Source organism: Curcuma longa, chromosome 1 (assembly GCF_044706935.1).
Source record: "Curcuma longa cultivar G26 ecotype Majalengka, Jawa Barat chromosome 1, ITB_CL_G26_1.1, whole genome shotgun sequence".
Lineage (NCBI taxonomy): Eukaryota > Viridiplantae > Streptophyta > Magnoliopsida > Zingiberales > Zingiberaceae > Curcuma > Curcuma longa.
In genome coordinates this window covers 20,709,407-20,736,331 of record NC_133861.1, presented here as the reverse complement: position 1 = coordinate 20,736,331, position 26,925 = coordinate 20,709,407, and the positions used below count along the sequence as shown (strand labels likewise).

The window sequence follows — 26,925 nt, the reverse complement described above, 5'->3', positions numbered from 1 at the left end:
CTGAATTAGTTCAGCGAATGGATATTCACTTATGACATCGCAGTTGAGGACAAAGAAAGGCTCACCGGAACCATCGACTAGCTTGTCTCTGGCTAAAGCCAAGGGACCAGCTGTGCCAAGTGGTTCAGTCTCTTGGGAACATCTGCCATTTTAATTCCAAGTTTATCCTCAAAATCCTTCAGAAAACTAATCATAACCTAAACAATCACAAAGAGAGAGCTCAGCCGAATTGGTGTATATCTGCCACTGTATGAAGATATATTCATGGCATATCAATTTGATTTCTCATACCTCTGGTTGATAGTTGATGGCCAAGATGACTTCAGTAACTCCAACTTCCTTAAGAGCTTCAATCTGAAGAAATGATCTGACATGTCAGTAGAAGAAATAAGACCAACTAAAACCTCATGCACAATTGTGTTGGGTCCAAAATGGTATGTTCGTAATCTCCACAATGATATGATATTGTCCACTCTGGCCTAAGCCCTTCTCATGGTTTTGTTCTTGGGCTCTCCCCAGAAAGGCGTCATGCCAAATAGGAGAGTACTTTCCATCCTTTTAAACACCATAGATCTTTCCCATGTATGCTCAGATGTGGGAGTACTATGTTCTGCACCCTTGCAACCCAACAAATTGTTCCCAACTAGAAAACCAAGCAAATTATTCGTGCAAGATTCAAGTCACAATTATGCCAATTTCTTTCTTGTTCAAAATAAAACAATTCAGGAAGAAAGCTTTAGATGATGAAAGATTTGTGGAGTGAGAGGAAAATTAAGAGGATGAAAAGTTACTTATGGAATTACAAAATTAACCAAAAATGCAGAACTGAAACCCAAAGCTTGACAAATGAATGACAGCAAAATTATTGAAAGGAAAACTTAAATCAACTAGAAGTAAAATAGTTGTAGATTTTCACAACTCATCCTGGCATCCTCATCACCTCATGTACACGGCTATTTCCTTGAGAATTTACAAGGGCAATATGTAAAACATATCCTTTGTATCGCCAAACTTGATATTTTATATCTACATTTATGTATGTACCAACATGGTATAGGGCCAAAATGCACATACCTGATGAAGTACGATTGGTTTGTTGGCGAAATCAACCAATGGCTTTGGGAAATTTAGTGTCAAAGGGTGGAGGCGAGTGCCAAATCCCCCAACAAGAATAAGTGCTTTCATGGTGAATAATTGATTTACTTCTATAAATCAGGTGGAAGATCTGAAAACCAAACAACAAACCAAATTTATTAAGCCTCGCCTTGACAAGAAACAGAAAATATATGATGAATATTATGTTAATTGCAGACCAAACAACCAACATAGGATGTCTTTTTAAAGGTAAACATCATAAAATGAGATAAATTTAGTCTGATTTAACTGGTTTAGAATAATGAAGAATTTAACATTCTTTTTTTGCTTTTATCAAACTGCAAAGGATACATATAATTCTAACAATATGATAAATTTCTATATTAATAGGTCATAGTTCTTTGAAAAGAGAAGTTTTTAAAATATATGCAAATAAAAATTTTGCTTCGTCCACCGCCGAATCACAGAGATTGCAAAACTAAGTTCGCCAGATCTGTCACAAGAAAAAAAAAACTAAAGCTAAAGACTTTCAGCATTTAGTATTAACATCCAATTCTGGAACTCCATAAACCAGCCTCCGTTGGAAAAGATCAGGAACTCACCGCAATTCAAAGCAAGAGCCAGCGAGAAAAGAACACAGAAGAACAAAAGTAAGACACAATAGAAGAAGAGGGTCGGGATCTCACCAAAAGAAGATTTTTTTCATTTCGGGAGGACGCGATTCCCAGACAAACAGAGCCGATCCTGCCCGTGATGAAGAGGAGAAGAGGAAGATCAAGGCGATCTTCGAAGCCCACATATGCGCTTTTATAGTCCATAGCGGATTGAAATATGTGCACGGTTTAATTTAACCTGTTTATGACGTCATTAAATCAAAGAAATAAAATTATAAAATATATAATGTTTTATCCGACGTCGCATGCTAATATCTATGCTAGTACAAGAAAAAAAAACGATTGTATATACCATTTTATTTTTACTTGTTTTACTTTCTAAAATTAGTCGAGATTTAAGTAAAGGATCTTTAAATATATATATCAGTAAATATTTGACCAAATCTTTTTAAACAATTATGGTATTCATCCATTCATTTTGCCAAATAGTGTGCAGAAAAATAGGTTAATTTATAAAGAGAAAATTACCTTCAATAGAAAGATAAAACAGTTCGTATTTAGAAATTTAAGCCAAATAAATTTATTATAATGCATCACTTCATTAATTACTATTAAATAAGGTAAATTTATTTTAAGGAAAGGCTTAGCCTGAGTAGGTTTCTAAATCAAAATTATATAATCCATTTAATTTTTTCCTTCCAAGAAGAGAATTTTATGAAATTTACCTGACTAGGCATCTTATTTTGTCATAAATACATCCACTTCTTTTTTTTTCTTTCTTTTGTTTTTGTTGGGTGTGTGGCATTGTGAGGATTTCAATTCAATTTGGCTAAATTTTAGGTTACAATTTACAAATGAAAACTAAATAAAGGATCAAATTCAATTGAGAATTAATTCTGAGAGCAATTAAATTAATTATTACTTTGATGTCGATTTTCAAATATTAACATTGATGATGTTGAATTTTGAAATCCACCATCTGCTGTTGGATTTCAAAATTTAACACCACAATTGATGTTGCAGTTGGATTTCAAATATCAACAGCACAATAATAGTTTTCTTTGATTCAAAATACACTAAACTTATCTAATATATCTTTTATTGGATCGACATAATAGTTCAATTTAATAACATGCATGTAAATAGCTCTAATAAGATTTTAAGAATTTTAAGATAAGCACTTGATAACTCAAAATATTAGATTTATCAATCAATTGATACCATATGATAATCAATTGGTATCACTCAATCGATTACCTCAATTGATTTGAAAATCTAATTTCAAGATAATCAATTGATTAATGATGACTGTCGATCATAAATCCTTATGTATTCAACATTTAACTCAGATGATTCATGCACTTTTATGATTTCTAAAACACTCTTCTGCAAAAAGGTGGATCCGCCACCTTAGCGGTCCCACGACCATCTGTGATGAGGTAAATTGAGAAAGTGCAGTTGGTTACGACGCAGGAGGGTATTGCCTGGCTTCGCCAGGATTCAAACCCTTGCCCTCTTCTGCAAGTCTGCTGCATCATAACCAACTCACCTATGCCACTCGATTGTATAGATCGTATTGCATCATCAAATTGGTTATAAAATTAATAGTCTAGATTAATAGTGTTTATTTTACTCCTCATAATCCTTTCCATGATCGAACAAATTGAGCTTTCCGCAAGGGCAATATATGCAAAGAGAATCCTTAACATGAACCTGAATGCCCAAGAATTCATGCAAAGATGATAGCTTATGGAAAGTATTATTACCGATTCGATCAGACGCGACCACAAAATATACAGTCATGCGATCCGCTGCCCGATTCAAGAACACGCCATCGTAGATAAATTTTTTCTAAGACTGCTAATTTTGTAAACAATGAAATATGATATAATAGAATTTTAAACTTTGACACTAATTGAAAGAACTTAAAAATCTAAACAGTATAAATTTTATAAATTGAATAAGAATTTAGATAATTAAAAATAAAAAAAAGAAGAATCTAATTTTAACAAAATATAACTTAAGATATTACAATATATAAATAAGGATCCTAATTAAAGAGTCATTGTAGGTTATTCTTGTCCTATAGCGTCAACTTTTTGATCTTTATGGAACAAGATGAAACGAAAATAAGAGAATGATCTTCCAAGGAAATTAGGATGACGACATCGTAACACCTTCGTCAATGAAAAATGAAGGTAAAATGTCAGTTAAAGTTCTAAACTCTCAGGATCAAATCCTATATATAGAAATCTTAGACAATAACGGATTAGATTAATAGGTTCTATATATTTAATCTACATCCAATATTCAAAATTCGATAAACCTTAGATTACTTAAATGAGTTCGATTCGTATCCGCATATATAAATTATAATTAAGCTCGCTTTAAAAGATTAAATTTAATACGTGATCCGGCGAGAGTAACATAGGGTGACGTGGAAGGTACTTGACAATGACGCAAGGAGATCCCGATATCTTGAGATAATAGGAAAGGCAAAAGGGGGCCAGCCTCCCTCAGAGGACAACAAATTCCTCAATACCGGATATAAGGTCTTCCCAACCTTCATCCAAAAAGGTCCCGATCTCTCCGCCTCGTGGGTTCAATATTAGTGCCCCAAGCTAACAATCAACCCATCGAACCACATACCTCATTAAAAGGTCAGCGCACACCTTGACACTTAAGAGGACCTCCTTGAAGTTTCAATCTACTGCCGACCTCACTAGGAGGTCAGATCCCTTCAACCTCTTCCCCTACCAAGCTCGGTCTTGCATAATAATCCATCACCAACCTTACCTAGAGGTTGGTATAGGATTCGAAGTTAAGATATGGACCGATCTCGTCTTAATCTCGGTGTTTATATAGTGCCACCTCATATGATCATAATAGTGCCACCTCATATGATCATAATAGTGCCAAACTGATTTCATAAACCGACCTCATGACTTGGTCCCAGTATCATATACCGACCTCATGACTTGGTCCCGGTATCATATATCGATCTCATGACTTGGTCCTGGTATCACATATCGACCTCATAACTTGGTCCCGGTATCATATATCGACCTCATGACTTGGTCTCGGTATCATATACCGATCACATGACTTGGTCCCGATATCACATATCAACCTCATAACTTGATCCTGGTATCACATATCAACCTCATGACCTGGTCCCAACATCGTATGCCGACCTCATGACCTAGTCCCAGCATCACCTCCTTCATCTATGGCGTACATATAGAGCTCGGGGCATACCTAGCTTAGCTCATCAATCCATCCCAGCTCTCGACATACCTGCACATCCCTACCACTCATACGAATCGCCCATTTTCGATTTCGGGTTGCGGAGCAGATATCAACGGATCAACACACTGACCTTTTCATCAAGTTTAGCAATCTATCTGCAAGGATTGGGATATAGATCAAGTCCTCTTACTTGGTCCCGTACGATCCCAGCCATCTAGAGAAGATAACCTACATTGCTAAACCATCAGATGCGCGAAATCTGTCACAAGATCGATCCGACGATCTCTCCTCCACCACCAATGGCAAACAAAGAGATCCGAGGATATCGCTCCCACCACCTCTATATAAACCCCGCAGGTATGACAATCACTCATCTTGAATTTTCTCTACACGTTATACTACTTCATTTTTCTCTCTTCCTGACTTGGGCGTCGGAGTGGCCATGTCGGGATTCCCCGGCGCCCTGCTAATCCGTGCGTTCAGTGTCTGTTTCTTCAAACCCTTCTCGTCGACGTGAAACTGCAGGTTGACGTAGCATTACACTATCTGATGACACAAGCTATCGTTGGCAAGGAGCCGGAACAATACAGAAAGCTATAATTACGATACATAGGTTCATGTAACCGCCTACTTAATCGTGTCAATTATTTACATGTTTAAAATTGTTAAAAACTTGAGTAAATCATGTGCCACAGTACATACGGTAAATTATAGTAACAATCCTCTTTCCTTTGATAAAGCTGCGAGAACAGATTTCATTTTAGACCACGATAAGTCTAAATTATGACATTCACCATCTTGGAAACTAACTTTTATTAGCATCACACCTGAAATCTCACACCTTTAGATGATCAGAAGATCAAAAGTTGCCGTTCGCAGTTCTTCCTCCATCCGCGCAGATGACTTGCCCATTGATGTAGCGCGCGCCAGACATGCAGAGGAACGCTACCAGCGCCGCCACCTCCTCTGGTTCCCCCAACCGCCCAGCCGGAATGCGATGTGTCTCCATCGCCACGAACGTCTCATCCTGCAGCGCCTGCCTCAATCCAACAACAACAACAACAAAACAACAAAACTCCTTTTTAATTTTCGCTGTCAAGAAGCCTCAAGAACACAAAAGCTGCTCGATCGAGTTAAGGCTTTTGAAGTTACGTGTTCGATCATGGGGGTTTTGATGGTTCCAGGGGCGACGCAGTTGGTGCGGATGTTATCTCGTGCCCACTCGCAGGCAAGGCTCCTGGTGAACTGATTAATTGCTCCTTTGGTAACGCCGTACACGGACAAGCCGTCGACGGCCATGAATCCGACGACGGAAGAGATAAGGACGATGCTGCCGTTTCCCGACGCCTTCAGTAGCGGGTGCGCGAGCCGGCAGAGGTGGAAGGTGGATTCCAAGTTGGTGCTCATCACGAACTTGTAGTCCTCCGCAGTCTGCTCCACCGCCGGCTTCACCACTCCTGTTCCGGCATTACAAACCTAATTAAAGCCAAAAATTAGTTTCAGCTTGCGTGAATCAAGAAGAAGAGGACTCAAATTTCAGATCCAATCGCTCACAAGAATATTGAGCTTTCCGTCGAAGGTGGATTTCACTTCCTCGATCAGCTTCTCCCTGTCGGCCGGCGAGGAGACGTCGCAGATGGATCCTGTGACCTTTAAGCCGGCGGCGCGCCATTGCTGGAGGGACTTGTCGAGGTCGGATTGGGTGCGGGAGCAGGTGTGGACGGCGGCTCCGAGTCGGCCTAATTCTTCCACGATTCCGCGCCTGCGGTAATTGACGGTGAGAACGAAGCATGATGACGATGATGCATCGAAAATCAATGGGAAGTAAGGCGGAAGTACCCGATTCCTTTAGTTCCGCCGGTGACCAGCGCTGTCGATCCGAGAAGAGACCACTTCTCCATGGATGACTGCTCCGATCCGGCGTTTCTTGCCTTGGATAAAATAGGGTTTGTTTTGTTCCTCGGCAGGAGCAAGCTTATTAGATATTTTATAAAGGAGTCGAGCATTTTGCCTTTTCCACCAAAGTTTGGTATTTTTGCACTTTGCTCTATCATGTTACCATTAATACGTCAACGAGCTATCGGTGTTGCTTTTTTTTACTTAGTTGTGTCTGCCGTCCTTCATAGAAAATTGCCAGGTAAGCTCTAAGGGCAAAAGTGAAATTTTCCAAAAAAAATGAAAGATCAGTAAATTGGTCACTTGATTTTTTATGATTTAGTTATGCAGCGGACTTCCCATTTTCAGTAAAGCTAAATGGCGACTTGGAGTGCCATCTACCAAACTTTTTTTGTGGCGGTCTGCGCCCACCCACCACCTCAAATTATTTTTCTTCCAAAAATTAAAAAGAAATTATACATTTATATTATTATTGGATAAAAAAGATGGACCGTGAATTGTGTTCGCTGTAATTTATGTCAGAATGGCTGCTAAGTTGGTAGGTATAAAGTCATAATCAAGGTCCATGACTCTTTAATTATATTAGACTTTAGCATTTTTTAGGTGAAGATTTCAGGGAAAGCCGACAAATTCTCTGTCACGGAGCTTGACAAGCAAACTACTCCAACAGATCATAAATTAATGTTGGTATCTGAATGTAATTTAACCGGATTACCCATACACGCTTTTATTAATTTAAATAGACGTTTTTATTAATTTAAATTTGCCAGTAATTTATTTCAACGCTTTGGGTGCGCGTTAGCTGCGCCTTTGACCACGAACCGCCGTTGGCATAAAAACGTCTGGCGTTCCTAATTGCAGTGGGGCTGAAGCTTGAATAAATGTGAATGATGGAGGTGGACCATATCTCAAAGTTGAATCTCCCATTATTGTCAGAAAAATAAAAAAAGTTAAAAAGAAAAGAAAAGAAAGTTGCGACGTACAAACTTTTCAAATTATTATTAATGCGATGGAAATATATTGCCTCCGTGTATCATACGAAAAAAAATCATTAAAAAAAATCATTTTTAAAATTAAAAAAATATTTCATAATATTTCTTAAACGGATTGTTTCATCGGAAAATATTTCAGAATCTTATCTTGGTCAACTTGGTCCCAAGTCTCATCTCAGGCATCTCTGCCCCGAGTCTCATCTCAACCAGTTTCGTCCCAAGTATTGTCTTGGCTATCTCGATCCCGAGTCTCCTCTCGCTCAGTCGTCTCTGTCTCGAGTCTTGGCCTCAAGTCTTCTCTCGACCTTCTCGATTACGATTCTCATTTTGTCCATCTCGGTCCTGAGTCTCGTCTCAGCAATCTCAGTCTCGAGTCTCATCTCTGTCGTCTTTGTCCTAAGTCTCCTTTCGGTCGTCTCAGTCCCGTCTCGGCCATCTCGGTTTCGAACCTTGTTTTGACAATCTCGGTCTCGAGTCTCATCTCAGCCGCATCTGTCCCGAGCCTCGTCTCGGCCAGGCTAGTCCTGAGTCTTGTCTCGTCTCGATCGCTTCTGTCCTAAGCCTTATCTCAACCAGCCTGCTCTCGAGTCTCATCTCAGTCGTCTTTGTCCCAAGTTTTGTCTCGGCCAACCTCGTCTCGAGTCTCGTCTCGGCCAGTCTTATCCCGAGTCACATCTTGGCCAGCCTTATCCTGAGTCACATCTTGACCATCTCGAACCCGAGTCTCGTCTCGATCGTTTCTGTCCTGAGTCTCGTCTCAACTAGCCTTGTCTCGAGTCTCGTCTCTACCAGCCTCATCCTGAGTCTCGTCTCGTCCAGCCTTGTCCAGAGTCTCACCCATCTCGATCTTGAGTCTCATCTTGGCCATCTTTGTTCCAAGTCTCGTCTCGACTGTCTCTGTTTTGAGTCTCATATCGACCTCGAGTCTCCTCTCGACTATCTCGGTCCCAAGCCCCATCTCCATAATCTTGGTCTCGAGTCTTGTCTCAATCGCCTCTGTCCTGAGTCTTGTCTTGGCCAGCCTGATCCCGAGTCTCGTCTCGACCATCTCTATCTCGGACATTCAAACTAACCTCCTGAATCAGTATAGTATAGGGTTCGATGCTTCCATTTGTGCCTTGTGTTTATACATAATTCTGGTCCTGAATCAGTATAGCTTTCTAATTCTCCATTCTCTCGTCTTCTTGGGTATATAAGAAAAAGTAATTAGCGGAGCGAAAGGTGGAAATGTAAATAAAATAAAAAAATATATAATAAAGAAATAAAAATACACAAATCAATCAAAGAAAGAAACTATTAAATTAAAGGTCCTGCTGATACTCCATCACTATTAGGTGAAAGTAAAAGAATATTAGTTCCTTAAGATGAAATCCTCACATCCTACCCCTACATAAATAATTTATTTAAAACCATTTTGCACAGAATCACTAGCTTGTGCTTTAAATCTTAACTAAACTTTTATATTTTCTATTAATTATTTCAAATTTAATATAATAATTAAATTTTTTTAATATAACATAAGATTCATTAATTCAAAGCGTGGTGTATCTCAATTATTGATTTGGTTGTTGGAGTAGGAATGCAGGATTGTTTGGTGATATTAGTTATCATATTCTCTCTCATTGTCCTTTTTCCAATACTTTAACTACAATGATTGGTTCAATGATCACCGAAATGGAGGTGCTTAATTATGGTCTAATCCTTTTATATATTTTCAGCCATTGTACACATTTAGTGGCTACTCTACTACCAAGAGGATTTATGGATCTTTTAAATTCAACATCAACTATGTTACAGTTTCGAATGATTTAAACATTACAAAATGTGTAAAGAGTAAAGCAAACCAAGCAGGATATGTTTCAAGACAAGATGAAAAAGAATGGATAAAGATTATGCTAGACCTTGACAACCAAAGTTAAAAATCTTTAAAACAGCATTGCCAGAAGCCATTTACACCAAAAGATAGATCTTGCAGACAGGTCACGACGTTTGACATATGCACCTCTATGGGTGGAATTCTCATGGTATAAAGAATAATATGAGAATATCGAACTACATAAATAGCAGGAAAATGAACTATGAGACGAACTACCAATAAAATAAGTGGTCATTCACAACCAAAAGCTACAGAGACATCAGTATGGTTACCACAAGAACAACTAGCAACAGATAGTTGGCTTCCAGGTCGATAGAGCAAAAATTGTCCGACCCTTCCAACCTTGCAGTAGCCATCGGCTATCTTGATCCACAACAAAGTCCTTGTGGTAGTAGGATTTCACCCTGTCTTTCGCTTTCTTCAGTATATCGGTGTTCAATGGGAGCTGAGTGAAACCTGTTCTCAGGTTCCTTACTTGCCATTGCTTGTACGTCTCTGGTCTTTCCACCCTTTGTCTACCCTCGCAAGAAATCACATTGATGGCTTCGCGTCCAAAGAGAACCTTTTCCATCAGCTGCTTTGTCTCATCCTCATGTGGCACGTTCGTCTCGATCATGTCAAACATGGAAGAAAAGTGGAACAAAGCCTCCCGAAAGCGTGTTACGAAGAAGGGAGCACTGTATGTGCCATTCAGTATGCCATGGATAAACACTTCCGGTTTAATCTTTCTTATAGTGTTTAGGACCCTATCTCTCGGACTGTCGATCACGACTGTTTCATCCATCAGAGTCCTTAACCGATACAAACAGTTGACCACCACCATTTCATCTTTTTCGATGTTGAGATCCTCCACTTTAATGGTCTCCCAATTGGCAGCAATGGCATGAAATTCAAAAGGAATGTTAAAACTGCGTGCATAATCAGCCAAGCGCTGCCCTGTTTCAGCAATCACCCCTGTTGGGCGGAATCCATGCGCGGGGACATCAATACCAGTCATTTTAAGCTTCGGAGGTCCACCAGGTCTGGAAGAAAGACGCTTCATGAAACATGGCCACTGGAAGCCATAGTATATGCCAAAATCTATAATGTGCAATTTTTCGGCCTTCTCGGACACATTTAGAATTGTCTGGGTAGAGAAGAAATGAGAAATCTTCTTGAAAGGACAGGCAGCCAAATAAAGCTGGTAAGCTTTTAGGATCTCAGTAACTTGAAGACGCGTTACCACCCAGCAATGGTAGAACCGACTTCCAGTTCCAGCGAGGCGAACCTCAAGGCCATCTGCAAACCAATGGGCCGTTCTCTGGTTTGCATTTCCATTCGGTGAAGAGTGTTGTCTGATTTGCTTCAACAATTCATTTGCAGTTCTTCGATCATCTGCTGCCACAGCTTGGGCACAATGAATGAGGAGAGTTGTAAGATCCACGGCGTCCCTCTTTGAGTTCTTCTTCCCTTGACCTTTGCCATGATTTGCTCCTTTGTGGTGGCTGCTATGAGAAATCTTGCTCACTTCATTCTGCAATTTTTGGCGGAGTTCATCAACACGCTTGGCACACTTTTCCCCGTTGCAAAGTAAAATCTCATCAAACATTTCCGTACGATGAGTCTCATCTGAGAAAACTGCTGCTTGCTTGCTATTCCTACCTTCCTCCAAATCCAATTCCTTTCCGTGGGGCTTTTTCCGACTCCTTGAAAAATGATTGCATTGTTTTTTCTCTCTGGCTTCTTGCATCTCAATCGCCTTTTGTTCTTTTATTGTTTGTAGAGGTAAACAGAAACAATTAGCCTCCATGTTGATCGCTAACTGGTCATCACTTGGAAGGAATTTTCTTGCCTCCTCAAGTCCTTTCTGGAATTGCCAAGCTGGCTGGGTCATGTTAAGGAAATCAGGAACACCAAGTGTGCCTAGAAGAGTTCCCTCCACCGTGTTGACGGAGTCGCCGAAGCTATTTCTGGAGGACAACGAGCACTGCAAAGAGTAACCATCGAGGATAGGGTTGGCCTGTAGCAGAGAATAATCAATAGAATCGTAGGTCCGGCTATTCTCAATGAGAGTTCTGTCTTTGGAACTTCCGTTGGGGTTAGTGACGCTGTCATTTGGACTGTTCGAAAAATGACCGGAGAACAAAGCAGATTGATGACGCGGTGATGGGAACTTTTCACCTAGGATCTCATAGAAGGGTTGTTCTGCTGCTAATAGAGCAGGATGTTCCTGATAGGCAATGAATTTATCATCTATGTTTTCCTCCATGAGCATCTTATCAATATTTTTGAGAAGAATATCAGAGAAATCTCAGAGTCCTCCAAAGAATCTACTTTGGCCCCCGGACTCAGCGATGATGCAAGGTTGGAGTTTGAGGCGGAATCGGAAGGGGGAAACCCAGGACGAATATCTGAAGCAGTGAGAAAGCCACTCCGATCAGAGAAATGGTTCAGTCCAAATTCCAAGCCACTGAAACCATTCTCCTCCAAGAAGAGATGATCATAGCTAAAATCTCTGTCCAAAATAGCAGCCATGGTACCCTGTGGGGACGGAGTACTCGAATCAGTGGCGGAATCAGAAATAGCAACAAGATAACTCTCCAGATCTAGGAACCCCTTCTGGTCTGAGATGGCTGTCGTTGGAGCTCCTTTCATTAAGAAGCCATTTGCAGTGACTGGGTCAAAGAAATGGTCTAGTTTCTAAGTCATCCCAATCCTGTGACGAAGATTAACTTAACAAATCAACACAACTTCCACAACCCAATATCCTTACCTGTAAGAAACAACAACCACGAACCCTAGAATCATGTTAACATTAGTAAAATAGATCAGCGAGTACAAAATAGGGTATAAGAATTCAAAGACACATCACACGAGACTAAAAGGCCCTCTTTTAGGAAATGAACATCAAATTTCAGAGCAACAAGATCCAAGCAAACACAAACCTTAAGATCTGCAAAAGAAACAGCAACAGCAACCATACGAAGTACGAACAAACAGGCAAGGAACATAGAGATCAAAAGGGAACAAAACGAACTACTTTACTCTGAAATCAGTGGCTAAATCGAGGAAGAAAGGGGCAAAGATAGAAAGATCAAATCTAGGTCGTACCTCGATCGAGGTCGTGGGCTGAGCCGGAGAGGAAGTGGTGGCGCCTCCGTCACTTGAGAGAAAGGCTGCTTTGGTTGGTCTCGATCAATAGAAGGCATGATATATATAAACATCGTAAACCACGAAGAAGAATGCCGGTTGTTATTGTAAAAGATCAAAATTTATTTATATATTAATTTAAACCTTTTTTTTTTTTGGTTTCTTTTACTCGGAAACTTCCTCGAACACGGCGAGGAGTGTGACCCAAGAGAAACCAGCTCCTCAGCATGTGGGCCGTTGTATGCCTTTTTGGCCCAGGTAATCCAACCTGCAAAGGAACATCTCGTTGAGTCAAACTGGAGATCTCAGCCATTCATCATACTAATATCAATCAGATCAAACGGTTCGTAGTCCGTTAGGGTAATTCCGTAAATCAAGCATTGGGAACCCCCATTTGCTATTTAAAGAATCGCGTGCCTCCGCCATTAGGGTTTCTGGTCGCGTCGTCAGGTCGGCTGCTGCGTTTTCCTGCGTCCTCGTCAGGAGTAAGCCATTGACGCACGGAAATTTGTATTCGTCAGCAATAGTGTCTCTCGCTGATCGATCGCTATCCTTCTTTTGTTGTTGCTAGGGAGTTCACGTTCTTCTACATCCAGGCCTTGCAATGGCCCCTCCTCAGCCGAAGACCGGTCTCTTCGTTGGGCTCAACAAAGGGCACGTTGTCACCAGGAGGGAGCTGGCTCCTCGACCTTCCAGCCGAAAAGGGGTAATGAATTAATCCAAACTGATTTCGGACTTGTTTTAGTGAATAATTTGATGGCTTTAGATGGACTTCAAGATTTATAATTTAGGGAGTGTTCAGTCATAATTTTTTCCCCTTTTGTTTTGTTCTGATAATAGTGTATATAGTTTTCAAATATATTGCATCTGCTGCTCTTCAAGTTCTGTTTGAGAAAGCAAGTAGACTGATAGAAACCCGCGGCTTATCTCTTAGAAAATTAGAAAAAAGAAGGAAAGAGGATGGCCATTTTGAGGGGATCCGCCTCTAATACGTGAAGGCTTTTAATTTACTAACTTGGTTCCGTAATAGTTTAAGGACTATATAATGACTTATTTATAGTCATATAAGAGTGCCTTGTCAACAATTAAAATACTAATTCCTAATATAATTTCTGACCTACTTTATAGATAATAAAGGAAGATAATTTCAAGTTGAAGTTTGAATAAATCCCTTTTTAGGTTCATAATAGCTACTTGGTTGAACAATTTCCAAGAATTTGATATTCTATCATCTCAAATAAATTATATCTTTTGAATGTAAATTACTTAATATGCTCTGCTTAATTACCTGTACCTTTCAGAGCTATAATTATCTTAAGTTTTAGCTGTTACCAGAACTTGTGATAATGTATTCCTGTTGGTTATCAAAGGACTAGTGCCTGAATTAATGTTGCTTTTTTGCTTTCCATTTGTTTTTTATTCATAGGTTTTTGGCATTATGATCTAGTGTAACTAATATTGGATAATAATGTGTTAGAAAACTAGCAAGAGAGTGCATTTTGTTAGGAGTTTGATCAGAGAAGTGGCTGGTTTTGCTCCTTATGAAAAGAGGATCACCGAGTTACTGAAAGTTGGAAAGGATAAACGTGCACTGAAGGTTGCAAAAAGAAAGCTGGGTACACACAAGAGAGCCAAGAAGAAGAGAGAGGAGATGGCTAATGTTCTCCGGAAGATGAGGTAAATATGAATAATTCATAATATTTTTCATGATTCAAATTTTATCACCTGTTTTATTTTCCTTTTTCTGTTAAGAGTTGTTGTTGTTGTTGTTTTTCTGCTAAGAGTCTGTTGAATTCATTTTATTTGTTTGAGGAATTTCTTTGACAAATGCATGATCTAGTAGTAAATTTTAGTTTTGCTTAGGTGTTAGATGCTGCTTTCAAAGTCCAATAAATGCCAATTCTAGGTTCTTGATTAATATTATTAGAACAAAGAAATAGTTGAACTAAACTCAATTTTCTTATCTTTCTTTAATCTATTGGTGATTGATTTTGTTTTTTATAGTTTTTACTTGATCTATCAAGCCTTTCACATTCAACTCATTTCACCATGGAACAATACTGTTTTTTTCACTGAGTTCTATATTTGAACATTTTGCAACATAATCAGCATGGTACACATCAACATCTGAGTTTCAGCCATTTTAATGCTGTATTGTTTTCTCACCCCAATTTTGTTGAAAAATTAATGCCAATTAGACTCTTCAATCTGTGTTCAACATTGAGCCATTTTCAAATTGATTATTTAGGGTGATTTTTATTGCGCATAGACTAGTTAGGAATGAGAGTATGGCTCTCTTTTTTTTTTTCTTTTTTTATTCATTTTTCGTTTTCATTTTTTATTATTTTTTAACTTTCTCCTTTTCTATAAGGCACTTATTTATTGCAATCTTTGAAGTTCAAAACTATATTTTTTCTATCTTGTGAACATGTACAATGTAAGAAAGGAAAAACATAGGTTATATTTGATTGAGGAGAAGAAAATGGAAATGAGAATGAGATATAATGACAAGTAGAATGATCCATTCCACTTATATGTTTAATTAAGATGGACTGATACATTCAACATTTCATTGTATCTTGGTTAATTGATCTACATGATTTGTGCTGCCTGGCTTCTTTGCCATTCCACCAACTGAGCTCATACTGTTTAGGTTGCTTGTTTTGTATGACTCAATTTGTCCAGTTCTTGATAGCTTGTCTCACCCATCTTGGATTTTCTAGCTCTTCTATCTCTACCACCCCATTCTGCCTAAGTTGCCTCACCAATTTGGCTCAAGTTGCCTAGTCAATTGGACCTTATCTGCTTGGTAAAACAGTCTTTTCAGTTGAGCTTGTTTGATTCACACAAATTTGGCCAATTTGATCCACTACTCCTGACCCTTCCGACTCATACGTCTTGTTTGGCTCATTTGATCCATTTGACTATTGGACCACCTGGCTTGGTTTGTCCAGGTGATTTGGTTATCACTGCGTAGCCCACCAGCCTGCCACCCTACTAGGCTTGTGTACCTCCCTTAACTCGTCCTCCTACAACACATTATGTTCGATCTGCCCATCTTGCTTGTTTGACTTGTTCGTCTTGTCTAGTCTGATTGTCTCTTGTGCCTTGGCCTGGTTAGCTCATCTTGCTCGTTCACCCTGCTCTACACAGTCAATCCATATAACTAGATCGGGCCTGTTTGTCTTACTTAGCCTGGCCTTAACTTTGGAGTCATTGATTGTTACTGTGGTTGATAGTGCCAAAATGTCCCATTCAAACTTTCAAGAGTATGAAATGGATGAATGCAATTGTCGCTCTAGCTTCCACAAGTATGACCAATAAATGTTGGATTTAAAATCTTTATGGAGGGAAAAATGATGCACTAGTCCATAGTTGATATATAATGTTTCTTTGAACAAAGTTTTCCAACCTTGTAATATAAACTCTGACTATTTTAGTTGGGTCATTTCAAGTAGCAATTAATTCATGCATTAGCATGAAGGTTAGTATACAAATCTCTCATATACAGTTAGCTAGATTTTTGGATAACTATTTATTGTAGCCCAGATTGATAATAATCTTTTTCCGTTCAAGTATATGCAAAGACTTTGGTCCAGTTGATGAGCATTATATCTGGATCAACCTGGATTAAATTCCTGAATTCTGAGCAACTGAAATATCAATGTAAACTCAGGATCCAGGATTATTAGAGACCTATTAGAGTTTTGCTAGCAGTTAAGGTTTGGTCTTAATTCCCAGTGCAATAGGTTTTGGTTGATAGGAAAAACACTAGTAGCATTGCTTACAGATGAAATGTAAACATAGCTTAACTTTGTCATTCCTAGCCTAACAGACTCAGGATTGTGTAGAGAATACAATTGGACGCCAGAGGCAGGGGCTTGAATCCTAATTAGGTTTTGACTGATAGAAACAATGTCTTGGTCCCTATTCCCTGCCCAATAAGTCTTTTCTTGGATCCTGATGTAACTTTTGGCCTCTATTCTAAATGCCAAAAGCTTAACTCTAATGCAACAATAGATTTTATCCTCGCATTACTTGAAAACTAAGCAGCAGGCAATAATAAGTATCTTCACTGTATATTGTTTTTAATGTGACATGAAATACTGCTAATGCTTCATTTTTATACTTCTAACCATAATATATGCCTTTGGTTCTCAGGTCTGCTGGAGTGAGTGATAAGAAGAAGTAATGCTACTAACTGCAAGCTTTAGGAATAGTACTTGTTTTTAATCGCAGATTTTCTTTATATATCAGCAAGTTGTACTTTTCTGGCCTATTCTGGTAGACAAGCCTCATGTGGTGTTTGGTTTTGTATGAACAATTCTTAGTCACTTGGTCAAACTATGCTTTCGTCTGCATTATTCACACTCATGGTTATATTGGATTTTTATTGTTTTCCGAGATTTCTTTAAAATTCAAGCTTTGCAATCTACATTCCACTGTCCAATCCATTTCGATGGTCCACCACATCATAATGTCCCTAGAACTTGATATCGGAATCCAAAGCATCATACGCAATGAACTAACAAATGATCCAGTTCTTTCTTGATCTTGTGGCCTCGTCGATTACAACCCTTCAATTTTCAAGCATACTTTTCCAACGTCTAGCAGAAAGGTGTTCATTTTGTTCGAATAAACATTAAATTAAATTAAATGTTTTATGTTAATTTTTTCAAAACGAATCGAATTAACATATAAATTTAATTAATTTGAAGTCCAAATAATTTATTTGAATTGAATTAATTGTCTGTTAATTAAATATTATATGTTACATCTTAACTTGCACAGATTATTATTTTTGGTTAAAAACTATGGTTGAAATTAAATAATTATATTTTAGAATTTTCACGAGCAAAAATTGAAGAGATACTGACTATTTTTTCTAACGCGTAATAGTTACTTCTATTTAAATTACCATTGAGATTCTATTTAAATTACCATTAAAATGTATTTTTGGGTGCCTTATGTGAAGTTATGTTCTAAGTATTTTTAAATTTATTAAAAATTATCATTAGTATAGAGCTATTCAATCCATTTAATATGTGCTTAAATATGCTTATCATCTAGCAATTTTCATTAAATTTGACTATTTAAAGTTTTTGGTTAAAATTATTATATATAATTAATTTTTTAAATCGTTTTATTATTTGAAGTGTGAAAAAATCATGTACAAGCCCAGCTGAACCCAATCCTGCCAGACCTACTTTTTCATATTTAAACATTTTAAATTATTACATAAATAATAAAAATCTTTTAAAACCAATTTAATATTTTTTTTGTTAACCAAACTGGTGAACTAAACTAGGCCTATGGTAGGTGTGGGCCCAGCAAGGTCTAGTTTCTATCTTTCTTAAATCGCACCAAAATTAGGAGGGCTGTTCTGTTGATGAACTGTCAAGCAAAGCAACCAACAATTATCACGGACCTACTTCATTGTTGACCCTAACGATTCAAAATAATGCTAAAGAACAACATTTGTTCGAAAATACTATAATCAATTCTTTTTCAGCTGGAATTGTCATCTTGCAGGCTGGAAAATCACAGAAAGAATCTTGCAAGATTAATAGTCAAGAGTTCATACGAATGGAAGTCATTAATTTGGTTCTCTAAATATTATTCTTGTGGCATTGAAGCTGCTTCACAAATCACAATAACTGCACTTGCTGTACAGCCAAGAATAAGAACAAATTAGGCAAGATAATGTATTCAAAAAGCTGACATATCTTCCTTAATCATGGCGTGTTTCATATATCTTTGAACATGATTTCCCTAGGCCTAGCTTGCAACCACTCAGCCTACTTGCAACACTCCAATTTCTCATTCTTCTGCCATCTCTCATGGAAGATATGATATTATTCATATCATTCTAAAATGTATTGCATATTTCTATCAAGATATGCTTTCAATTAATATGCAAAAATGAAAAAAAAAAGAAGACAAATCTTCAAGAGCAAGAAAGAATGATGAATTGTAGTTGAACATTGTTAAGAAAATTAGTTTTGCCTTAAGAAATTCAGTAGAAACTCTGGAATTTTTAACTAGTGACCCCTGCAACACTGGCTTTTACAGGAGCACTTAAATGAACGAATTGATTACTAAAACAACTTACCTGAGAACCAATTAAAAAATAGTACTATTCCATGTTGATATTATGAAGCATTGAAGCAAAAAACTAACTTGAAGAGAGAATAAGTGCATGAACATTGGTTTAATCTCTAATTAACAAAGAAAGTAACAAGCAAGCTCACTCGAATGGTATAGGAGAAGGCAATGGCATCACCTGTGAGGAGCTTGAATGCTGTTGCTTCTCTCCGTCTCTGGTCTTTCCGATCACTATGCTGATGAAATTAGATTCATCTCCTTCTTCCTCACAGCCTATGCTTTGCTTTTCCGAATTGTCAACCATTGCATCATCCTTTTTTGCCTCTTCCATCTGCATCTTCCTGTAAAATTTTAGCTCAGCATCCTTCAAGAACTTGAATTTGGGCGACGGAGAGGACCACATCCTGGTAAAGTCTTCTTCCTTTGAGGATTCAAAGAGGGGGTTGAAATTGAATCCACTTCCTGTGCGACAATCCAAGGGACTCATGGAAGGGGAAGTTGCCAATGGGGTGTGATCAGAAGAGTTGAACAGATCACCCAGGCTCTTTCCTCCATAGCATTTGATACTTCTCCTTCCTGTGGACCTGCCATCCTCAGACTCCATGTCTTCCTTTGTCTCCTCTTTGATGGTGAAGAGAAGCCTCGGGGGGCCTCCGAGGCTGTAGAGCCTCATCAGTTCTGCCTCCATGGTGTCTTTGCTAGGGTTTAAGTGAAGTTGATCAGATTGGGAGGCTAAGTCCACTGAAGTAGAACTCTCTTGCTGGTGGATGACCATGGGAGATGGCCTTTTCCAGGTCCAACACAAGGGATAGTGAAGCTGCTTGATAGGGATGTTAGAGTTGTCCTCAATGTCTCTGTTGATTCTCTTCTTCCTCAAGAACATGTAGACTTTTGCAAGTAGAGCAAAGAAAAGTAAAATTGACACGAGGCTCAAACCAGTGATCAAACTAGATAAAGATCGCATTTTTCTTTCTCTCTCTAACAATCAACAAAGAAAAAGCAGTAGAAGAACAATAGTTCGAAAAGGAAACCCTAGAAATAGCTTAATCCGGCCATCTCTGCGACAATGCGAAGCTGGTTTTGGAAGAACTCGTCGATCAAACAATGATTATGTTTCTTTGCAAAGACGGATCGAGACAACCAAAGAGGAAGAAAGGACCCAGAAACTAGATCGGCAATGTTTCAAACCCTAGACTTCTCACACGCCCTACGAAAACGGATCCCTTGAGAAGGGAAAACTATCACAAAAACTCACAATTTGAGACTCGTTTCCATGGCGAGAACTAGAAGAAAACACAACTAGTGACAAGAAATCTCAGCTTTTGCTGAAGATAACAAAGGAATCACGAATTCGCCACGAGGATTTTAGCCAACCTGAGAGAATTGAGAATCAGAATTCTTCTGCGCTTCTCATGGGAGTCGTTTACCTGCTTGATTTCTGCGACGAGACTGCGTTGATTTCGAGAGCAGTTCACATGGAGCAGATGGTGAAGTTGCTGCGGTGTTTAACGACAAGGGATCAAAATAATTCAAAATTAAACCTAAAAAAAGGTAATTTTGATCCGAAGGTTTATTTTCTTTAAAACACTCCCTAAGGTTTCATTAATATTAAAGAAGCACAAAATAGGTATTTTAAAAGTAAACTAAAATCATTAAAGGGCATTTTGATATTAGTAAAAACTGAAGGCTCACATTGAAAAATATGCTAACCTTCGCTATTTACAAATTGCCCTAAAATATTCAAAATAATAACAAATTGGAAAGGGCCATCTGTGACGCTCCTTTTGGACATGTTCGCGAATGATTCCCGTGATTTTCCTTTTGTTAAGGAAAAAAATAAAATAAATTAACGAGTCACAACGTGTACAAAGCTTACAAGTAAATCGATAATCGTAATTTTGTTTAGAACATCTAAATTATATAACATATAATTAATAAAATTATTATATATCTTTAAATTACGGCCCTATATCATTTAAATATATCATTTTTATCTTTATGCAGCTAAGAACAGCCACTTGTCAAATAAAATGCTAAAGAAAAATAAAAATAAGAAAAATATTATAAAAAACCATAAATATGCGCCCTGTATATGTAACCTTTCAAACGGTTCCGCCGCTTCGGGTTATGGCTTCTCCACTACCAGTGAATTAGGTTTCCATGAGCATCGCCGGCGACAAATCAAACCGGCGACCTGGCAAATTGGCCCAAGAGGGCTCCCCGCCCGTTCCTCCTTCTCCTTCTCCCCTCCAGAAGACTCTCCGTGTCCACCGCATCCCCAGCGGCGGAGCCCTCCTCACATGGCGTCGCCGCGCTCGCCGACCATCCCGACGCCTACCTCTCCCTGTTCTCCAAGCTGGGGTTCTCCGTTCTATCCGCCTCCGGCACCGGACGATCTGTCCACTGCTACTGCCTTCGGCGCTCCCTCTACCTCAGCCTGTTCCACTGGAACACACTCGTCCATATGTGGTTCGGAATCGGCAACTCTGTTGGAGCACTCTACCTGTTCGATCATTTGCCCGAACGAAATGTTTCTTCTTGGAACACCGCAATCTCCGGATGTGTTCGGCTGGGCCTCTTTGCCAAGGCTGTTGACTTGTTCCGACGGATGAGAGGTGAAGGTATCCTGCCCGATGGGTTCGTACTTGCCAGCCTCTTGACTGCTTGTAATCGGTGGAGGAACATGTCTGGTCGAGGGATTGAGATTCATTCCTTGGCGTTGAGACTCGGGTTGACAAGAGATGTGTATGTCGGAACTTCTCTGTTGCACTTGTATGGTGGTTGTGGAATGGTATTTGATGCTCGGAGACTGTTTGAAGAAATGGACGAGAGAAATGTTGTGTCTTGGACGGCTTTGATGGTGTGCTTTTCAGCAAATGGGTACCCTCGTGAAGCCCTGAGTGCTTATCAGAAAATGAGGCGAGAAGGTGTAGCGTGCAACCCAAATTCTTTTGCTACAGTGATTAGTTCATGTGGGTTGCTCGGGGAAGAGAAGCTGAGCCTCCAGATTGTTGGGCATGCTTTGGTTTGGGGATTTGAGAATGATGTTTCAGTGGCAAATGCTCTGATTACACTGTTTGGCAATCTGGAAAGAACAAGAGATGCTGAAACCATATTTCATCGGATGACAAAACGAGACACCATCTCATGGAATTCTATGATAACATTGTATTCGCACAAAGAATCTTGTGAAGAATCATTGAACTTGTTTTCTGATATGCGCCATCATGGTCTGCTACCCGATGCTACAACATTATCTTGTTTGATTTCTGCATGTGCTTGTTTAGAACACTTGGAATGGGGAAGAGGTGTTCATGCGCTAAGCATTGCTGATGGTCTCGACTTGTTTGCTTCAGTTAGCAACACTCTTATTAATATGTACTCGATGTCAGGTCAGCACGACGAGGCTGAACTGCTGTTTCGTCACATGCAACAACGGGATCTAATCTCATGGAATACAATGATCTCAGCCTATACTCAAAGTGGGTTCTATTATGATGCCTTAAGGCTTTTAAGTCATTTGCTTGCAAATAATAAAGAGAGGAACCATGTGACATTCGCTACCTCAGCGGCTGCATGTTCAGGTCCTGAGTTCTTACTCATAGGGAAGATGATTCATTGCCTTATAATTCATCATGGCGTTCAGGAAAATTTGGTGGTAGGTAATGCTTTAATAACTATGTATAGTAATTGCAAAGCTATAAGAGAAGCTCAGTGGGTTTTCCATACAATGCCCAGTTGTGACGTAGTTACATGTAACACACTTATTGGAGGCCATGTAGAGAACGAAGAACAAATAGAGGCAATGCGTGTGTTCACATGGATGAGAGAAGCTGGAGTGGAGGTAAACTATATCACCGTTGTCAATATTCTGGCAGCTTTCTCAAATCTGCATGATCTGAAATATGGAAAGCCCCTTCATGCTTACACAGTATCAACTGGGTTAGAATCTGAGGTGTTTGTCAAGAACTCACTGCTTGCAATGTATGCAAGGTGCGGTGACCTTGATTCAAGTGTATACATCTTTGATGGACTGAAAATTAAGACTGCAGTTTCTTGGAATGCTATGATTGCATCAAAAGCTCACAATGGTCAAGGCGAGGATGCTCTTAAGCTCTTTATGGAGATGCGGCATGTTGGAATAGAACTTGATCAATTCAGCCTCTCTGGGGGGCTTGCAGCTAGTGCAAGCTTGGCATCCGTAGAGGAAGGGCAGCAATTACATGCTCTGGTTACCAAACTTGGTTTTGAGTCAGACCTTCATGTGATCAATGCCATTATGGATATGTATGGAAAATGTGGGAAGATGGATGATGTGCTAAAGACACATCCTAAGCCAATGAAACGATCACAACAGTCATGGAATATTCTCATCTCGGCTTATGCTAGACATGGTCAGTTTGAGAAAGCTGAGGATACTTTTAGAGAGATGTTAGCAATGGGACGGAAACCAGATTATGTGACCTTTGTATCCCTTCTCTCGGCATGTAATCATGCAGGGTTGGTGGACAAGGGTCTTACTTATTTTGAGTCAATGAATGTAGGGTTTGGCATCTCACCAGGGTTGGAACATTGTGTTTGCATGGTTGATCTGTTGGGTCGCTCAGGAAAACTTGCTGAAGCTGTGCAGTTTATTGAAGACATGAACATCTCCCCTAATGATGTCATATGGCGCAGTTTGCTGTCTTCGAGTAGAATTCACAGAAACCTTGATGTTGGTAGGAAAGCTGCCATGCGTCTTCTTGAATTGGATCCTTTAGATGATTCAGCTTATGTGCTTCTATCGAATGTATGTGCCGTTAATGGAAAGTGGGAAGATGTTGACAGACTGAGAAAGAAGATGGAGTCCATCAACTTGAAAAAGAGACCAGCTTGCAGTTGGATTAAGATAAAGAATCAGGTTAGCACATTCGGCATCGGCGATAGGACACATCCGCAGGCAAACCAAATCTATGCAAAGTTGGAAGAGATGCTGCAAATGATCAAGAAGCTGGGCTATGTTGCCGACACCTCCTTTGCATTGCATGACACAGATGAGGAACAGAAGGAGCAGAACTTGTGGAGCCACAGTGAAAAGCTTGCCCTGGCTTATGGTTTGATGAATCTTCCACGAGAGTCAACAGTAACCGTATTTAAGAATCTCCGGGTTTGTGGGGATTGCCACTTGGTTTACAAATTGGTCAGCCGTGCTCTGAATCAATATATTGTGCTCAGGGATCCTTACAGATTTCACCATTTTGCAAATGGAGTGTGCTCCTGCTCAGATTACTGGTAGCGCACGCTGGATACCGATAGTTGATGCAAGATCAATTTTGTCAGCATACAAGGCCGTAATGACGATATCGGATTCAAGTCAAGTTTGAATTTGAGCTCATGGATATCCATCTTATTTACAGATTCCATAGGCACTCACGAATTGAGGCACTTGTTTATCACTATATAAAATGTGTTCGGTCAATTCATTAGTATCTCTTCTTTTCTGCATACGGGAGCCAACGGTGGTGGCACAGTTGGGGTGAGCTCATTTGACAGCATATGGGTGTCAATCATGTCAGCAACTTAAAGAAAGAACCATCAAATTTTGGTCGAGGAATTCACAAATAATTCAGAATGGCATGCTCGAGTTGGAGCGGCGGAACAAATGGGAAAAATTAGCATTTGGTCCAAGTGGTAACATTGCTCTTGGAGTCATAAGTGTGGCAAAAGATTGGTAAATTATGACACCAAATGATCACTCTAAAAAAAATGATAATCTCAGTAGCCACATCTCTAGGGGTGGCCGGTCCGGTCCCACGGAAGTTTCCCACCTACCACCAGAGTAAATCGGGAAGCGCAAACGGCGGCCAATCCAGATGTCCAACATCCTTTGATTGTGTTCCCCATTTGGAGGAAAATTCTTATAAATACGCCGTAGCTGGGGATCGAACCGCGGGTTCCTGAGTTACAATCCGGATGTCCTACCGTTGCACCATTGCCCCGGCGATCAAATGATCATTCTAAAATTTATGAAACGGTGGTAAATTATGACACCAAATGATCTCCTAGATGGGAGGAATTTATTTCCTAAGAAAATGAATCTTAGGAGATTCAAACTTTGTTCTTATATGATAATGCTATCATCCGAATATCAACTCAGTTATGCCGAAGGTTGCTCTTGGAGTCATAAGGCCAATTGATAGGATGAATCTTAATATCATCCCAGTGCATTTAACCCATCCTTATAATTTGTTGTGTGATTTCAAAGAGTCTTTTAAGTATATATATTTTTTAAACACGATAAATTATTCTATAGTAAACATTTGTTTAGGTCAAAAGATCATCTTCAAAATCTCTTCTGATTCTAATCCGTAGCCAAAATGCTTTCTATAGTAAACATTTGTAATAAACTTTTCATAGTAAACTTTCTAAAGTAAACATATGAACAAAGTGCTTGAGAATGTGACTAATTAACTCACCTGTAGGTAAAATATAAAAGAAAGAGGAGCACCTGTTTTCTAAAGAAGAACACGCATTGGCCAAAGGGAGAGGACTGTTACTGAAGTTTGCTGGAGAACCCATGCCTGAGCCAAGAACAGGAGCTCCAAAGAGGCAAGGAAAATAATAGATAGCAGGTATCTTGGTTATCCTCATTCTTTCTCTTTTAATCATACACCAAAAGATTAGAGAAATACCAATTAGTGATAAGGACATGCTTGTTTGGAGTTGGTGGTGTTGGCGAGATCTTCTCAAATGTAGCCTTATCTAGGGAAATGATCGTCTCGTCCTTCTTATCCTTTGATTCACCACTAGATTTTGCTCATCTTTAGACTCCCTATTGCCTCTCCTAACAACCTCCCAAACATCTTAAGGTTCGTTCAAATGCTTCAATTTTCATGGCTATTACTTATTGGTGAGATGAAGGACGGGAAATAGCTTGTCGCTATTGTTCAAGCTCTGTTACTACTCTGTTTGAAATAATTACAATGCTTTCTTAAATGCAGGCTGATAGTATAATTCTCAGCACTACTTCCATGTTTTCCAGTCCTAATGATGCCCCTCCAGCAAATGGTGAAGCTGCTGTAAGCCAAAACATGATAGAAAATCACCATAGTTTTTTAGCAAAAAATTGTAAACAAAAAAAAACTACTTCAAATGTATGATCATTTCACATAATTTTCTCGTCATGAATCAGCATCTCTGCGCTTGATTAGAATTGCAAAGCTAGAGTTTTTCTTAGCAATTTTTTATTATGCAAACTTCATTTACTCATTCTTTTGCAGATCTCATCAAAATCTCTAGCACGTCATCGTTTTACAATCTTTGTTAGATAATATTGATATTAGCATTGGGCATCCTCCTCTGATTTATTTGTTCTGACTTTTGTCACCGTTTAGTTTAATCTCTTGTGATAGCTAACCAAGTCAATGCAGACTTGGTTTGCAATTTCCGCAGTTGCCTCTCTGAACTGGCCATTCTTATTCTCTCTTTTAAAATTTGGCTCGTAAATTGCAGAGGAAATGAGAAGAGAGCAAGGACTCATAAGTGTTAGGAAGATGAAGATTAGCAGCTTTCTCAGTCAGCATTCCATGATTATGATGTCTTATTGTGCTACCTAAATGTGATCATGGAATCTGCATCACTTTCTTTCAAATAATAAAGTAATTAGTCAACTGAGTAGTTCAGCTTTATCTTTCTGTCCTACCAGTCAAGTTACTCGTTGCATCGTTCTAGGATTAGATTAGTTTTAAAACTAGTATTACTTGCTACGTTTGTATATATTTTATATATTGATAGATGATTGGTCGATAAACAACAATTTGCTTTTTAGGGTAAGAACAAACACGCATATCCAGTCTGTATGTAGTCTTTCCAACCAATTCAAGTTGTGTTGGTCCAGTCCTCTACATGGGCCCACTCTAACATTAGGGATGAAAAAAATATTTTAGCTTTAGTGCACATTTATTTAAAAAAATTTAATTAATTTGCTTTT

The 26,925-nt window shown here is 39.1% G+C and overlaps 4 protein-coding genes and 1 pseudogene across 4 annotated transcripts; 2 read left to right on the top strand and 3 right to left on the bottom strand.

The window, feature by feature from the left end:
• Nucleotides 1-5,662: 5,662 nt before the first annotated feature.
• LOC141813004 (tropinone reductase homolog At5g06060-like) lies at nt 5,663-6,939 on the bottom strand. Its single transcript, XM_074700944.1, has 4 exons — nt 6,798-6,939; nt 6,513-6,720; nt 6,111-6,434; nt 5,663-5,994 (listed from the first exon to the last, which is right to left on the bottom strand). The coding sequence occupies exons 1-4, from the start codon at nt 6,857-6,859 to the stop codon at nt 5,818-5,820; spliced, it is 771 nt and encodes a 256-aa protein (XP_074557045.1). The 5' UTR covers nt 6,860-6,939; the 3' UTR covers nt 5,663-5,817.
• Nucleotides 6,940-9,776: 2,837 nt separating this feature from the next.
• On the bottom strand, nt 9,777-12,873 carry LOC141812110 (scarecrow-like protein 9; annotated as a pseudogene).
• Nucleotides 12,874-13,269: 396 nt separating this feature from the next.
• LOC141813086 (large ribosomal subunit protein eL36y-like) lies at nt 13,270-17,219 on the top strand. The gene is made up of 4 exons (XM_074701015.1): nt 13,270-13,336; nt 13,423-13,557; nt 14,329-14,528; nt 17,013-17,219. The coding sequence occupies exons 2-4, from the start codon at nt 13,456-13,458 to the stop codon at nt 17,041-17,043; spliced, it is 333 nt and encodes a 110-aa protein (XP_074557116.1). The 5' UTR covers nt 13,270-13,336; nt 13,423-13,455; the 3' UTR covers nt 17,044-17,219.
• A 1,794-nt stretch (nt 17,220-19,013) lies between these two features.
• Nucleotides 19,014-20,451, bottom strand: LOC141847519 (uncharacterized). Its single transcript, XM_074735580.1, has one exon. The coding sequence runs from the start codon at nt 19,918-19,920 to the stop codon at nt 19,099-19,101; it is 822 nt and encodes a 273-aa protein (XP_074591681.1). The 5' UTR covers nt 19,921-20,451; the 3' UTR covers nt 19,014-19,098.
• A 969-nt stretch (nt 20,452-21,420) lies between these two features.
• LOC141845789 (pentatricopeptide repeat-containing protein At2g03880, mitochondrial) lies at nt 21,421-24,541 on the top strand. Its single transcript, XM_074733802.1, has one exon. The coding sequence runs from the start codon at nt 21,421-21,423 to the stop codon at nt 24,229-24,231; it is 2,811 nt and encodes a 936-aa protein (XP_074589903.1). The 3' UTR covers nt 24,232-24,541.
• Nucleotides 24,542-26,925: the final 2,384 nt, after the last annotated feature.